The sequence below is a fragment of the Setaria italica genome, chromosome VII (assembly GCF_000263155.2).
Source record: "Setaria italica strain Yugu1 chromosome VII, Setaria_italica_v2.0, whole genome shotgun sequence".
Lineage (NCBI taxonomy): Eukaryota > Viridiplantae > Streptophyta > Magnoliopsida > Poales > Poaceae > Setaria > Setaria italica.
In genome coordinates this window covers 29701021-29715986 of record NC_028456.1, presented here as the reverse complement: position 1 = coordinate 29715986, position 14966 = coordinate 29701021, and the positions used below count along the sequence as shown (strand labels likewise).

Here is a 14966-nt window from a genome sequence, read left to right as displayed (position 1 = left end):
AAAATCCCATCTATCCTTGCATCAAAGTTGCTGTCATGCCAAAAGAAAATGGAAAAACAGCAATTAAGAACCATACCAGCTTGGCAGCTCCAGCTTTCTAAGTAACCAATTTTTCTTCTTCTGGCATAATAATATTATAGCGCTAAATCGTCATTTAACAGACATAACAAGTTTGACCAGAGTTAGTACAGATTACAAGCGTGCACAGAAAAAATATCCATTGTACACTGAAGCAAACTATTCAAATATCACCTATTAACTATGTTGTTGGATTGTATCTCAACACAAGCCAGAATGGAACCACATTGCAGCATATGTATGTTCAAGGCATACACTAAATAGGATCTAACCAAATCACCAAAAAGGAACTAATACATAACCACCAGTAGTTTTGATGAGAATCCTAACCAAAATAACACATTGGACACAGTTTCCATTGTAAACAGATACAAGAGGTTCATCTTCAAATGGTTCCATAACCATAACCGTCAAGATTTACAGCGAAATCGTGAAATTTTAAAGGCCATGGTATTGTGTGGTGGCATAGCACAACTATTCCTCCTGAATAACATGCTCTTAACATACACAAGACCCAAGCCAACATGCTACAGCTTACTCAACCTTCCCCTTCCCCTTGGAATCATCACTCACTTGAGAAGATGTTGGCTGGTTGATACTCGCTTTAGCATTCGCCAAGAAGGTGGGATCTGGCTGCGGCTCCTGGTGCGGAGTCTCCTTCATTGCCATGCATATGTAAAAGCCGATCACCAGATTGACTGATATGACGGCAAGGAACCCGCTGGCGAGTGTCTGCGCCGAGGATGACATCTGACTCACACCTGAACAAGGAAACATACCTATCATTACCAAAACGAACTCATGTACTTCATTTGAACATAATAGATGGAACACACCATGCAGTAATGAGAACAGGAACAGCAGCCTAACCTGGAAACACCTGGTAGTAGAACCCATACACGATCGCAACCGGGGCCATCCACATCACCATGGATGCAACCGCGAACTTTGTGATCACTCCTGACATTGCTTCTCCTGATGGGAACGCTGGAATCAACATACAAATATCGCAGTTCAGCTGGAGCCCCAAAAGTAAGAAAAATACACTGCTTTTAGCGCCCGCGCGCACACACATAGCAAGCAAAACAGCAATTAAGTGTATGGATGGATTGCAGGACTGGAGTATACATATACATCTCAGCAAGGAAGATTTGGACTAGATCACTCGCAGCAAAGAAAGGATCCCGCGGAACAAGCTAGAGGATTTCTTACCGGCAAAAGACGAGGTCAGTTTAGTTTCCGACTGGATCTCCGCTCGACGCCGGCCCAGCAGGGGTGAGGACAGCGGCGGCTCCTCCAATCCTGGAAGAATCCCTTCCAGGCGGCGCTTCTCACTTGCAAAGGAGTAGACTCTGCACGGTGGCCGGAGGGGGTTCGAGTGTTCGACGCCGGAGACGGACGCGAGAAGACGAGCCGACAGAGGAGGGGAGCCGTCGATTGGATCGGAAGCTTCCAGGTGCGTGGTGCCTGCCACGCACAACGACGGGGAAGGTAACTGGGCCAGAGCTCAGAAGGCCGACTTCGGATGGGCCCAAAATTCCTTTGGGGCTAGCCCATTCTTGTGGGGAAGCAGCCAGTCCGTTGGGCCGTCGGATCAGTTGCCGCGCCGACTTGCTGGTCTGGCTCCGGCCGCAGGCCGCTTTGTTCACCGGCGGCGCCGCGGCGGCCAACCGCCCCAACCCCAACCAAACCACCGAGCCGAAGAGAAGAAGAGATGCTGCTCCGCGTCGGCCTCGCGCGCAGCACCCGCCTCCGCGGCGGCGCCGTCTCCCTCTCCCTACCCCTCGCTCGGCGCCTCTCGTTCGAGACGCCGCCGCCGCCGCCCGATCCCGAGTGGACGGACACGGTGGAGTACCTAGACGAGTCGGGCGCGCTGCTCTCCTCGGCGCCCGGGGCGCGGCCGGCCGTGCCGGGCGCCGACCCCCACCATCACTCTCCGGCGCCTCCGCGCACCCGCTCCCGCGCCCCGCCGCGGCGGCCCGCCTCGCCTCGCTCGCGCTCCGCCACCGCTCCGGCGCGCCCCTCTCCGCCGCGCTCTCCGCGCTGCCCTCCGCGCCCGACACCGCGCTGCTCCACCTCGCGGCCGCCTCGCTCCCGGCCTCCGACCCCGTCCCGCTCATCTCCCTTGTCGCATGGGCGCGCCTCCAGCCCTGGTTCGTCCCCTCCGACGACCTCTCCTCCCTCCTCGCCGCGCGTCTCCCGCCGGCCACCCACTCATCCGAGCTCCTCGCGCTCTTCGACGACACCCTCGCGCTCCCTGACCCCGCCGCCTTCCCCAAGACGTTCAACGCCGTCGTCTCCGCGCTCGCCACCCACGGCCTCCTCGAGCCGGCATTCTACTGCTTCAAGCGCCTCCGCGACGTCGGTTTCAAGGGCCTCGAGACGCCTGCCTACAACGCCCTCCTCTCGCTGCTGCTCACCAGGGGCCTCGCCTTCAAGGCCTTCGAGGTGCTCGACGAAATGGCGACCTCGGGCTGCGCCCTGGACGAGGGCACGTACGAGCTCGCTGTACCTGCGCTGGCACGCGCCGGGAGGATTGACGCTGCCCGCAAGATGTTCGATGAAATGAAGCTGAGGGAGGGAATTGGGCGGGCGCCGGCTGGCGTGTATTCTGTGATGGTGGACGTGCTCGCCAAGGCAGGGAGGCTTGATGCGGCCATGGGGATGTACAGAGAGATGGTGGCAGTGGGGCACTGGGTAAGCACAGCAGTGAGCACCGCCATGGTGGAAGGGCTGGTGAGGTCCGGGAAGCTGGATGCTGGGATGGAGCTTTGGGAGGAGATGAGACGGGGAGGGCTCCGACCAAGCTTTGGTTTGTACACCATGGTGGTCGAGGCCAATGCTCGGTCTGGAAGGCTGGACATCGCTGCCAAGTTGTTTGGGGACATGGAGAAGGCTGGTTTCTTCCCCACGCCGGCTACATATGCATGTCTGGTGGAAATGCATGCTTCAGCAGGGCAGGTGGATGCAGCAATGCGGTTGTATCACTCCATGGCAAATGCAGGGACAAGGCCAGGGCTTAGCACGTTTACAGCGTTGCTGGCAATGCTGGCGAATAAGGGGCTGCTAGATTTGGCTGCAAAGGTGCTGCTGGAGATGAAGGCATCAGGTTTCCCGATAGAGGTGACCGCAAGTGACCTGCTGATGATCTATATCAAGGATGGATCGACTGACATGGCACTCCGGTGGCTACGGTTCATGGGCTCGGCTGGTATAAGGACCAACAACTTCATCATAAGGCAGCTGTTCGAGTCTTGCATGAAGACTGGGCTGTATGACTCAGCACGGCCATTGCTTGAGACATATGTTGCTGGGGCTGCCAAGGTGGACTTGATTCTCTACACATCCATCCTCGCCCACCTGGTGCGGTGCCAGGACGAGAGCAGTGAGCGGGCAATCATGGACATCCTGAGCGCCAGCAAGCACAAGGCTCATGACTTCATGTGTGGCCTGTTCACCGGTCCAGAGCAGCGTAAGCAGCCAGTGCTCTCGTTTGTGCGCGAGTTCTTCCAGGGCATCGACTACGACAACGAGGAGAGCGCGGCCAGGTACTTCGTGAACGTCCTCCTCAACTACCTAGTGCTCATGGGCCAAATGAACCGTGCCCGCTGTGTGTGGAAGGTCTCCTATGAGAACAAGTTGTTCGCCAAGGCAATCGTCTTCGACCAGCACATCGCCTGGTCCCTGGATGTCCGGAGCCTGTCCGTGGGCGCGGCGCTCGTGGCGACGGTGCACACACTGCACAGGTTCAGGAAGCGGATGCTCTACTACGGGGTCGTGCCGCGGCGCATCAAGCTGGTGACGGGGCCAACGCTGAAGATGGTGGTGGCGCAGGTGCTGGCGTCGCTGGAGTCCCCGTTCGAGGTGAGCAAGGTCGTCCTGCGTGCTCCTGGCGACTCGGTGCTGGAGTGGTTCAAGAAGCCGATCGTCCAGCAGTTCCTGCTCAACGAGATACCCTCCAAGGCCGACGTCCTCATGCACAGGCTCAATGTCATGTTCCCGAGCTCGGCGCCGGAGGTCCGGTCCCTGTCCATCCCAAGATCCCTTGGCATGTCTAGGTGATGGATGCCAGACTTTGTTGCTTGAACTGAACACAATCTGTAAGATGAAATGTATTTGTATACTAAATCTTTCGTCAAGCCGTGGGAATGTCCATCCATTTCTCTTTGTGCACAAGTACATTAATCCATAGCTCTTACACGGTTGGAATTGGATGGCTTAGATGGATTTGTGAACAGGAGACCTAGAGAAAATGCAAATGGTTCCTTCCTTCGAGTGAAGGCTCTGTTGCACAGGGCAAACAGTACAGTTGCATGTTCAAACCACAGCTTCTTTTCCCTTATTATCACACTAACACAATATATCAACGCATAACAGTATGCTTAGATAGTTTCCACCCTTGGCACATTTGCGAATCAGAGCCGTAAGTCGTCGCTAGCTATAGGGCTGAAACCGGTGAGCTCGCTAGTCACGCCGCGACGAGGGTGTTGCCGACGTCGATGACGAAGCGGTACCTGACGTCGCCCTTGTCGAGGCGCTCCAGCGCATCGTTCACGTCCTCAGCACCGACCACCTCGATGTCCGCCGTCAACTCGTGCTTAGCGGCGAAGTCCATCATCTCCTGAGTGTCCTTGATGCTCCCCATGCAGCTCCCGGCCAGAGTCTTGCCGCCTGTGTGCTCAGAATATTGCAGCAATTCTCAGCATTCACCACCATGGAAGATCCTCAGATAGTAACATTGCTCAAAATGTTGTTGAACTGATCGAAATGTGCCGTGCTCAATTCTGTTGTGCTGATCTCTGCATAAACTGTACCAGAACTCAGAGACTGACTTACCAGCAACCAGAGAGAAGGCAGAGATCTGCAAAGGTTTCTCAGGCAGGCCAAGCAAGATCATCTTGCCCTGGGGCTTGAGCAGAGCGAAGTAAGGGTACATGGACATGCTTGCCGAGGCCGTGTTTATAATGCCATGCATTGTGCCCTTCGCAGCCTGCAAAAACACAGATCGAAATGGAGGCGTAAATACTCTGTTAAAGAAGATAGCATGAAGTATGAAAACAGCTTGTCTTCGATCATCTACATTGCATTGAGGCTCCATGAACCCAACCAAACTTTCCTTACCTTCATCTGACTAGCATCGCTGCTGACAACAAAGGCATCCGCACCAAGCTTCTCCAGAGCCTCCTCCCTCTTCTCCGGCGACGTGCTGACCACGGTCACCCTCATCCCAAACGCCTTCGCGAACTTCACCGCCACATGCCCAAGCCCACCAAGGCCGATCACGCCGATGTGCTTGCCCGGCTCGTTCAGCCCGTGGTACTTCATGGGGGTGTACACGGTAATCCCCGCGCAGAGCAGGGGCGCGCCCTTGTCGAGGGGCATGCCGTCGGGGAACCGGATGACGAAGCGCTGGTTCACGACGACCATGTCGGAGTAGCCGCCGTAGGTGACGGTGCCGTCCCTGTCTTGGCAGTTGTAGGTGAAGACGATCTTGGAGCAGAAGTTCTCGAGCCCTTCCTCGCAGCTCTCGCAGGACTGGCAGGTGTTGGCCATGCACCCGACGCCGACCTTGTCGCCGACGTTGAACCTCTGCACGTTCTTGCCGACCTCGGTGACCAGTCCGGCGATCTCATGCCTGCATCCATGAACACGCATTACTTGTCGTGCTCGGAGCAACTAATCGGAATCGCCTGTTGAAAATGAGAGCAGTCAATTTTAGATGGACTCATGCCAGGTTGGTACCAATTGCCATTATCAGGTTCAGAGATTCAGAGTGGATATCATGCAAGGATGCAGTGCTGTGATGAAATGATTGAATAAGTTTTTTTTTTGTTAAGACGTGACAACACAGTTACCCAGGGACAACTGGGAAGATGGCGGTCCTCCACTCATTCTTGACAGTGTGCAGGTCAGAGTGGCATATCCCGCAGAACAGTATCTGTATAGCGACATCGTCATCTCCAGTTTCCCTGCAAAATGGAAAGGTGTTAAACATCTTCTCATGTAACAAATAAAGCCCACTCTGCTTATCTGCCTGATCTATTCGAAGGCTTAAGTCAGAAAACACATGTTTATCACGTGCTGCATGGAACATTATTATGGTATACTTCAGCCTTCAGAGTTGAAATTTCCTCACAGAAAGGGAGACTATTTAACCATGTTCAACTGAAAATCTTCCATGGCTATGTTTCTAGACTGAAAAGTGGGCAACAATGAAGCAAAAAACTCAACTCCAAATAAACCCAAACAGAAAATGCAAATGCATCGTTACAGTAATAGCAGCCTAGCAGGAGCCCAGCTGGCATAAAGGAGGCAGGCAGCCATTTCATAGTGTAAAAAAGAAAAGAAAAGAAGGCATCATTCTATATGAATATCAACATACGGCCCACATAAAACTCTCCATGTGCATCAGGCCCTACGGGTTGAATGACATGATCCAGCATATCCTTCCATGCACGGACCAGCGCTTGTGATGAACATTTATTTATTTACTTACTATAGGAGGAGGTCTCCAGAAGGCAAGCTCGGAGCTGAGAGGACGTGGTGACTGCGATGGTAGCAACCAGAAACCAGAAAGGGCTGCACAATGAAGAGAGGGGGAGGGTAGCTGCAAGCAGCAGGCTCCATAAATTCCTGCAGGATCGGAGCAGGAGTGGCGTTGTCACCATGTATTGTATTGATGCGCCAGCCAAGGATTTTATGAGAGGGTACAGGCCGTGGAGATCTGACCAGATCTGGTGACCGCTTTAAGTGGCATGCAGTTGTGGATGATGGAGGTAGAGCATGCAACTCGTCAGCTCGATCTTCCGAGCCATCACCAGTTTACCACTGACCACAACACGTTCGACTACAAATCAGGGGTGATTGTGTTGTTTTACTGGAATCATGCATTCTGGACTGAAGGATTTTACTGTGCGTGGTTTATCTGCGAAAGAAGGGTTCAAGCTGAACTGAAACACGTATCTGGAACTGTAAGCGCGCATAATCCTTGGGAACAAACAGCTGCTGCTATTGATTGTGATTTTTTGCACATGAGCACATACAAGGTCATGTTGGCATGCATTTCAGCATAAAACTGTATTCCGATGCTCACCCACATTTAACTTGAAAAAAAGTGAAAATCAAAATAAGAATTTTGATATTTTAGCTTCAAAATCTACCCTACCCATGAACAGGGGGCCCAACCACTACTAGAACAGGCCCCAGAACTTGAAATTCAGGTACGGTGCAGATCGACACTAAGCTAACAACAATCCAAAACCTCAGGTACGTGTAATAACTCCGCGAGGCTCTACTCGCCCCATCGCTATGTTAATCCTGCGTTGCTGCCGTTGCACCTCAGCTGCAAGCCAAGCTAGATTTAACCGCAAGGGAATGCACGGCAACATCCACCAACGGCGAGATTAATTACACCCGGTTCCATGCCTGCTGGGCTCTATCAACCGGAGATCGGAAAAGGATCCAGCAACCGCAAATTGGAGGAGGCACTGGCACTAGCACTAGTGAATCAGAGGGATCGACCAGGAAGGCAGGAAGCGCCCAGCTACGGCCACCAGCAGTTCACCACCCACGAGAGCGCGCAACGCAAGCGTACCTTCGCGAGATGCGGATGGGGGTGACGCGGCCGGAGGCGTCGTGCGCCGCGAGCGCCAGCGCCCTCCGCGGGTGCTGCTCCGCCTCCGTCGGTGCCATTGCTCCGCCCCGGTGACTTGACGGTTCCCGGAGGAGGTGGTGGTGGGCTGCCTGGACCGGAGAAACAGAGGGAGCTGGAGCGGTAGCTCAGCTGCAGTGCTGCGAGTGGCGGCGGAATCGGGTGGTTCCTCTGACTAGAGTTGCCGCTCTCTTCTTTATAGCGCCAGCAACTCCGTCCTGGTCGCGTTGGCGTTCGCGCCACGACGGCGGGAGCACGACGCCAGTGTCAGGCTTTGGGCCCGTCTAGAACTCATGGTCCGGTAAACAGTCCGAGCCCACAGAGGAGAGACCCAGCCACCTCAGGCCCAATTTCTTCCATTGGAGGCCCAGCCAGAGCCCATTTATAAATATAACTCATTCTCCTCTTCTCCCTCAGCAACTCGAATCACCAAACCGGAGAGATCAAACAGGCGGAGTCGACGAGCACCCTCACCTCCCCGGATCTCTTCCCACTCGCCGCAGAACCGCCTCCGCCGCGCCGCGTCGCCGCCGCCGACCGCCGCAACGATGGCCACCCCGGACCTGCTCTTCAACCTGCGGAACCTCTTCTACCTGGGCGCCTACCAGGCGGCCATCAACAACAGCGACGTCCCGGGCCTCGACGCCGACGCCGCCGCCGAGCGCGACGCCATCGTCTTCCGCTCCTACATCGCCCTCGGCTCCTACCAGGTGCGAGCGAATTGATTGGGTGTCTGGTCCAACCCCTAGCTCGCCGCGGTTTGCTCTGGCTCTGATCGCGCGTGCCTCTCCTGTGTTTCGTGCAGCTGGTGATCAGCGAGATCGACTCGTCCGCCGCGACGTCGCTGCAGGCCGTGAAGCTGCTCGCGCTGTACCTTACCGGGGACAAGGTTAGCGCGCTGGATCTGACCTATATCGCCTCTGATCTGTTCCTGATTGTGCTCTGCTGGTCTGGATCTGGGTCGTCGATTTGGGGATCGTTGTATATAGTTGGGTTAGATCCGTCGCTGCTACAGTGAGTAGTATGATCTGGGGTTAGATCTTATGCATCATGTGCACTGCTAGGGGCTAATGACTGATGAGTTCGTTGATTGATTGCTAGCGCCATTTCTATTGAAAGCATGAACAGGTTTGCGCAATGGGTATTTTGGCCCTCTGTTCGGTTTGCGTTCTGAAAGTGGTTTTCATTTCAGTAGTTTATATCATTTGTACACTACTGGTACAGACTGCCCTCTCCTACCTCCCCTTCCCGCTATGGGGTAGGGTTGATCATGTTGTTACTGGTTACAATATAGCATTGAAAATAAGATTCAGTTAAAACTTCCTCAACACTATCAGCCTTTCAGGTTTGTTAGTGTGGGACATGCACTGGGCATTTCAAATTGTTCGTGCAACCTGTGCCTGCATATGAGCTCTCCTCCGATGATATGCGTTGCATATGGCTTCGACTGTTTGTAGTCCACCTAATCGTATTCTTAGGGGGGAAATATAAATGGAACATTTAGTTACAAATTGCAGACCTCTTTTTTGTATAATTTTTGGGAAATTAAGACACATTTAGCTCGTGATCTTGACAATAAAGTTTCAAAAGATGATGCAATGCTACCAAAGAAAAATCTGGAAGCATTACTTCTTTGCAAAACCTATAATGTTACCATATAATGTAAATTATAGATTAGATCATGTGATATTTCTTGAGGCAGTTATTACCATAGAATAATTATTTTCACCACACAAAAAGCATTGCACATGGTCGATTGACAACTGATGATGGCCTGTTTGCTTGCATCAGTACTTTGTGCAATTATTTGGCTTTCTTAATGTTACTTATAGTAATGAGATAGTAATTCAGGTGGCATGTGTAATTTCTGTGCATGTACGTGTATGTGTTTCGCAGTTTAATGGCGCTAATGTTTAAGTCTTGTATTTTTCCTTTCCATCCAGATGGTCTAAATGCCTTTTATTTTTTTTCCTGTCCAATTCTGAAGGAAGGTGCAATCTCCAGCCTCAAAGAATGGTTGAGTGATTCAGCAATTGGGAGCAATCCTGTTCTGCGATTGATTGCTGGAATTATATTTATGCATGAGCAGGACTACAATGAGGCTCTCAAGCACACGCACTCTGGAGGAACCTTGGATTTGTATGTTTACCTATTTCCTCCATCCTTTGATGGTTTAGTCTTTCAGTATTGAACTTCTCCGACTTTTGATTGCCATAGGCGATGCAAAGGTTTATTTTGTGTGTGGTATAAAACTGAAAATCTTACTTTGAAAAGGTAACTTAAAATACTACTGTTTCTTTCACAGTGTTTGTTACCTCATTCCTGTGGTTGGAAGTTTTTCCTGTGCTTAGTTGCTCCTGCTTGACTGCTTCTAGCCTTCCATGACTAGATGTTCTTTATGGTTGTCTTGTTGAAAATGCGATGGTTTAGCATTGGGCCATTTAGATGTTCATTTTTTGTAGGATCATTGATAGATTCTATTCTTTTTTTGGTGTGCTATGATTGGAAGTTATATAGGATATCACTTAGGCCCCGTTTGGATCCTTAGAATTGAATTCCATTCTAGTAATCATAATTTAGACACAAATTAATTAAGCTAATATAATTGTATGTGGAATATATTTGTATATTATTGTTGGTCATATGGGAGAGATACTTATGTGCTGCACTTCTGCTATAGGGAAGCAAGTCGAAGAGCGTGCTATAAAAATTGAATTCCATTCTAATAATCATAATCTATAGAATCAATTTCCATCTCCCACCCCCATGAATTTAAGATAGGCTTATATATGAACTTTGGAAAGTTGTGGAATGCCACATTCCAAGATAAATTAGGCTACTTCATTAAGTAGATTCCAATTCCTTCAAAATGAAGGGATCCAAACGGGGCCTTACTGATTTTTATTTTGACATTGTTATTTTTTTGGTAAAATTTACTGTGAAGCTTTGAACCTCATTTGCGTCTGGCATCCATCAAACTTAATGCTGATAGTTGATGGGACACTCGTTTGGTTACAGGCATGCATTGAATGTCCAGATCTTCATTAAGATGCATCGTTCAGACTATGCTGAGAAGCAACTGAAGATCATGCAACAAATTGATGAAGACCATACACTGACACAACTAGCAAACGCATGGTTGGACATTGCTGTTGTAAGTAATTTCACAGTCCAGTGTTATTAAATACTGAAGTTTCATCTCTGCATCTTTTACCGGGGACAATGTGCTTAACATCATTTTAATCAATGGTGCAGGGTGGCTCTAAGATCCGTGAAGCTTATCTCATATTCCAAGACTTCGCTGAAAAGTACCCAATGACGGGGATGGTTCTGAATGGGAAAGCAGTTTGCTGTATGCACATGGGAAGCTTTGAGGAGGCCGAGACTCTATTGCTTGAAGCATTGAACAAGGTTTGCAATGATTGCCCACCTTTCCACCAATGGAAACTCCAAAACATGCGGCACTTAATTTTTTATTTTATTTGGAAATGTGTATGGGTGTAGTTTAATGATCATCAATATTGTTTAACCCTCTTTTCTGTTATTGTAGGATGCAAAAGACCCTGAAACTCTTGCCAATCTCATTGTATGTAATCTCCACCTTGGCAAACCATCATCACGATTCCTCAGGTATGATTGTGTATGCTTTTTCATTGACTCATTACGTGATTGTGTATGCCTTCTCTTGTGAATTTGAACTAATCCAGTAAATTCACATTAAACAGATCTAATAGTCTTTGAAATATACGATCTGATGATTGTACGCGGATCGTGCATATCATATCTTGAGCCATTATTAGCAAACAATGTTTCTCTTTAATATAAATGACTAGCAAAGCTGCAAGAAAAACAAGATTGTAGGATTAATGGTTCTGTCAATTTTGTATTAAGCATTGTATTTAGAGGCTAGCATTCTAGTGCAATATTATATTCTGTTACACAAAAAGCTGTGACCTGGGGTTTGGGCTTCAGGGTGTTGCAACGTGCTGGGAGTAGGACCACAGGGACGTTGTCGTGAGATATTTTTCCATTTGATGAATTCATCTGTTCTAGTCTCATGCAGCACAGCTGTGGCTTTTGGCCTCTGATCCTGATTTTGCATATCTGGGATTAACATCTTACAGCCACTTGTTCCTGATCTCATGTATCCTGACAAGGTCCCCACAGCAACTTGAAACTGACCTATGTTGGCTGTGTTTACCAGTCCAATTTTTGGTCTACGCGCATTCAAGAAGACTATTCCACTTGCTTTACATGCCACCTATATAGTACAAAAATAAGTGGTTGGGTATCATGCTAGGATCCTCTATTGCCTTAGAGGGGTGTTATAGATCACTTATGGACACTCTTCATCAAATTTAATTCACTTAGTGATTTATAAAATATTCAAGACACAGAAGATTGATATGTTGAAAGGCTGAGGGAAAAATCTAGACCATAGGCATTATGGATAGATTCATTTTCACCATTTCCTGGTGCACCATGGATGTTATAAATAGAATTTTCCTTGCTTCGTTTTGGTGTTCAGAAACCTGCTCATTGATAAACACGGACTTTTGATAGCCGAAACAAGTGTAGTTTTCTTCTAAGTTCTAACTTTCTTATTACTCTTTGTAGCCAGCTGAAGCTATCACATCCTGATCATGTGCTAGTTAAAAACGCGGCATCGTCAGAAGCAAACTTCGAGAGGGCCCTCCAAGCAGTTGCTTGAGCATGACAAACCCCATCCAGATTACTGAAAGCAGCAGCACATCGATCCCGTTTTCCATTTGAACAGTGGAGTGTGGTGGTTCTGTTTGTCTAATTTCCTCGATAGTAATGGTAAAGCTACTTGGCCAATCTTGTACCTGTACCGGAACAACGCCGTATAAACGGATATGTAGAATATCGATATGTTACATTTTGTCGTCAACATCAGCATTTTGTTATGTTCTTCCAGATTAGCAAAACTGTCAACCCTTGTAGGCGGCGATATGAACAACTTGCTTGTGCGTCTTTCTGGACCTCTCGCTGATCTCCCGTGCTGTTATGCTTGAATTCTGACGTTTTTCGTGGCGGTGGTGTGCCGTGTGCTTATACTTGTCGCCCTGGATCTGGGCTAAACGTCCCTGATGATCTAAGCCTCTGATAATCTAAACAGTGGGGTTAAAAGTAACAGTGGGGTTAAAAGTGGTCTAAAAGTTAACTAACTTCTTAGCTAAACTTTTTCATTAGTCCTTCAAACCCAGCTAACGGGTTAATTTTAGATACGAATGGCAAAAGATTAAAACTACCCTCCTGTAAAATCTTACCATGTTTTCTCCTCCATCCTCCTCTACCCCCTAAGGATAGAATAGACTTTTATCAATAAATAAGTTTAGGATAGAATAGACTTTTACCAATAATTAGGTTAAAAATTAGCACTAGCTCCAAACAAGACGGGACTAATTTTAGTCAACTAAAGTTAAGACGTCAGTCAGTGCTAAACTTTAGTTTTAGTCCGCTTTAACCTGCCGTACCCTTGTTGCTAGAGAAACCGACGTACCCTTTGTTGCTGGAGAAACCGACTAAGCGGAGATCGAGAATGGGAGCGAGAATTTGGGCAAATACTTGCCTTCTGCCTGTTAATGTGTTTTGATTTATGCAAACATGCCGATGATTTGGCGGCGCTGCTGCTTACATTGAGTTCCAATTCCGTACAGATCCTGCCGTGAATTGTTCTTGCAGTGAGTCCAGTGCATTTCTTTACAAAAGGATAGGTGTTGTGTCTTTTCTTTAAAAACAACTGAACAGTGCCGTAACAGTTGCTTGAATTTTTTAATAGGAAAACGGCAATCGAAAAAGTTGCATTATAGGTTTAACCTGAAAGGCTGAAACTCCCTATGTTATGATGTGTGTAGCAGTAGTTTTCCAACATTAAAAAATTTCAACCGGTTCCAACGTTGGGCTAGTGACAGTAACCGGGTGACTTTTTTTTTTCTCCCTGCCGAGCCAAAATTATTGTCTTTTACTGTATAGAATAAAATCTTGATCGTTCCAGAAACGCTTTTCATGGGCAAAAAACCTCCCAGGAACAAGACGAAAAATGAACAGAGACTCCAATCAAGACTGAAAATGCCCAATGTTCCCCCAGAACCAATCCACAAAACTTTCATCAGCGGATTAATGAACATTTAACAAAAGGAAGCACCTTACATTACATTTCATGGAAACAAATGGCATCTTTAGTTTAGCACGAAAATGGGACAGATTTTTGTCAACTTCATATATATGACGCACACTTTATTCATACATATATCTGGTTCATGATATTGTATTGGTACAAAATTACAAAATAAATGCATATACGCAGCTCCATACTTATCACAAGCCAAAGAGCTCATGTATAAAGCTATGCTTAAGCTATATGTATCTCTGATATGGAACACTATAGTTATATAACCTTAATTAACCCATGCATGGATGCATGCATGCTGATGTATATTATAATTGATGACACATATATACGCGGCAGTAGTGATTAACAGTGAGCTTGATCACGGGCACTGGAAGCTGGCGGGCACGTTCTTGTGGCACTCGTTGACGAGCACCTCGATGGCGATGGGGAGCACGAGGTTGACGTTGAGCACCTTGGCCTTGATGGTGGTGCAGAGGCAGAGCGCGGCGTCGAGGTCGGCCACGCCGGACAGCAGCGGGCAGCACTTCTCGCTGGCCTTGGCGCCGACCACGGCGTGCACGAGCCCGTTGAGCGCGTCCACGCACGCCAGCAGCTTCAGCGTGTTCAGGGGGCACTTGCCCGTCGGCGTCGACGGCGTCGGCGGCGTCGACGACGGCGGCGGCGGGCACGGCACGGGCGTCGGCGGCGGCGGTGGCGGCTTCGGCGTCGGGCAGGACGGGCAGGCCGCGGCCTGCGCGACCAGCGTCGCCGCGACGAGCAGGAGGGCCACAATGCGGTGGTTCTTCGCCATGGCGCGCGAAGGCTAGTAGCTAGCTCTGAGCTCAGCTCGAGTGGTGGTGCGAGTGAAGCAGGGCGAGCTGGGGGCGCCGCTTATATAGGCGTACGTGAGGCTGTGGACGAAGTGGCAACGGCAATGGCCGAGCTGGTGCCATGTCTCACTGTCGTCTCGGGCTCCCGGCAGCCAATGTTTGTGGCTGGCGTGGAGATGGAGCGAGCTACTGGATCGTCGTCGCTTCGACGCTCGAAGTCATGGCGACTTGGCGATTTGCATTGTCCTCTCGTTCTTGGAACGCGCGCGCA

At 49.4% G+C, this 14966-nt stretch overlaps 5 protein-coding genes across 5 annotated transcripts; 2 read left to right on the top strand and 3 right to left on the bottom strand.

The window, feature by feature from the left end:
• Positions 1-246: 246 nt before the first annotated feature.
• On the bottom strand, positions 247-1534 carry LOC101774936. The gene is made up of 3 exons (XM_004976727.3): positions 1291-1534; positions 949-1065; positions 247-839 (listed from the first exon to the last, which is right to left on the bottom strand). The coding sequence occupies exons 2-3, from the start codon at positions 1043-1045 to the stop codon at positions 613-615; spliced, it is 324 nt and encodes a 107-aa protein (XP_004976784.1). The 5' UTR covers positions 1046-1065; positions 1291-1534; the 3' UTR covers positions 247-612.
• LOC101774140 (pentatricopeptide repeat-containing protein At1g79490, mitochondrial) lies at positions 1179-4217 on the top strand. The gene is made up of 2 exons (XM_012847917.2): positions 1179-1200; positions 1652-4217. The coding sequence occupies exons 1-2, from the start codon at positions 1179-1181 to the stop codon at positions 4138-4140; spliced, it is 2511 nt and encodes an 836-aa protein (XP_012703371.2). The 3' UTR covers positions 4141-4217.
• Positions 4218-4237: 20 nt separating this feature from the next.
• On the bottom strand, positions 4238-7909 carry LOC101774546 (cinnamyl alcohol dehydrogenase 7). Its single transcript, XM_004976726.2, has 5 exons — positions 7673-7909; positions 5934-6047; positions 5200-5713; positions 4915-5068; positions 4238-4749 (listed from the first exon to the last, which is right to left on the bottom strand). The coding sequence occupies exons 1-5, from the start codon at positions 7768-7770 to the stop codon at positions 4547-4549; spliced, it is 1083 nt and encodes a 360-aa protein (XP_004976783.2). The 5' UTR covers positions 7771-7909; the 3' UTR covers positions 4238-4546.
• Positions 7910-8135: 226 nt separating this feature from the next.
• On the top strand, positions 8136-12726 carry LOC101773733 (coatomer subunit epsilon-1). Its single transcript, XM_004976725.4, has 7 exons — positions 8136-8439; positions 8535-8618; positions 9717-9868; positions 10748-10883; positions 10985-11140; positions 11280-11359; positions 12347-12726. The coding sequence occupies exons 1-7, from the start codon at positions 8278-8280 to the stop codon at positions 12438-12440; spliced, it is 864 nt and encodes a 287-aa protein (XP_004976782.1). The 5' UTR covers positions 8136-8277; the 3' UTR covers positions 12441-12726.
• A 1190-nt stretch (positions 12727-13916) lies between these two features.
• On the bottom strand, positions 13917-14743 carry LOC101773321 (36.4 kDa proline-rich protein). Its single transcript, XM_004976724.4, has one exon. It carries the CDS (start codon positions 14674-14676, stop codon positions 14245-14247), a length of 432 nt encoding a protein of 143 aa, XP_004976781.1. The 5' UTR covers positions 14677-14743; the 3' UTR covers positions 13917-14244.
• Positions 14744-14966: the final 223 nt, after the last annotated feature.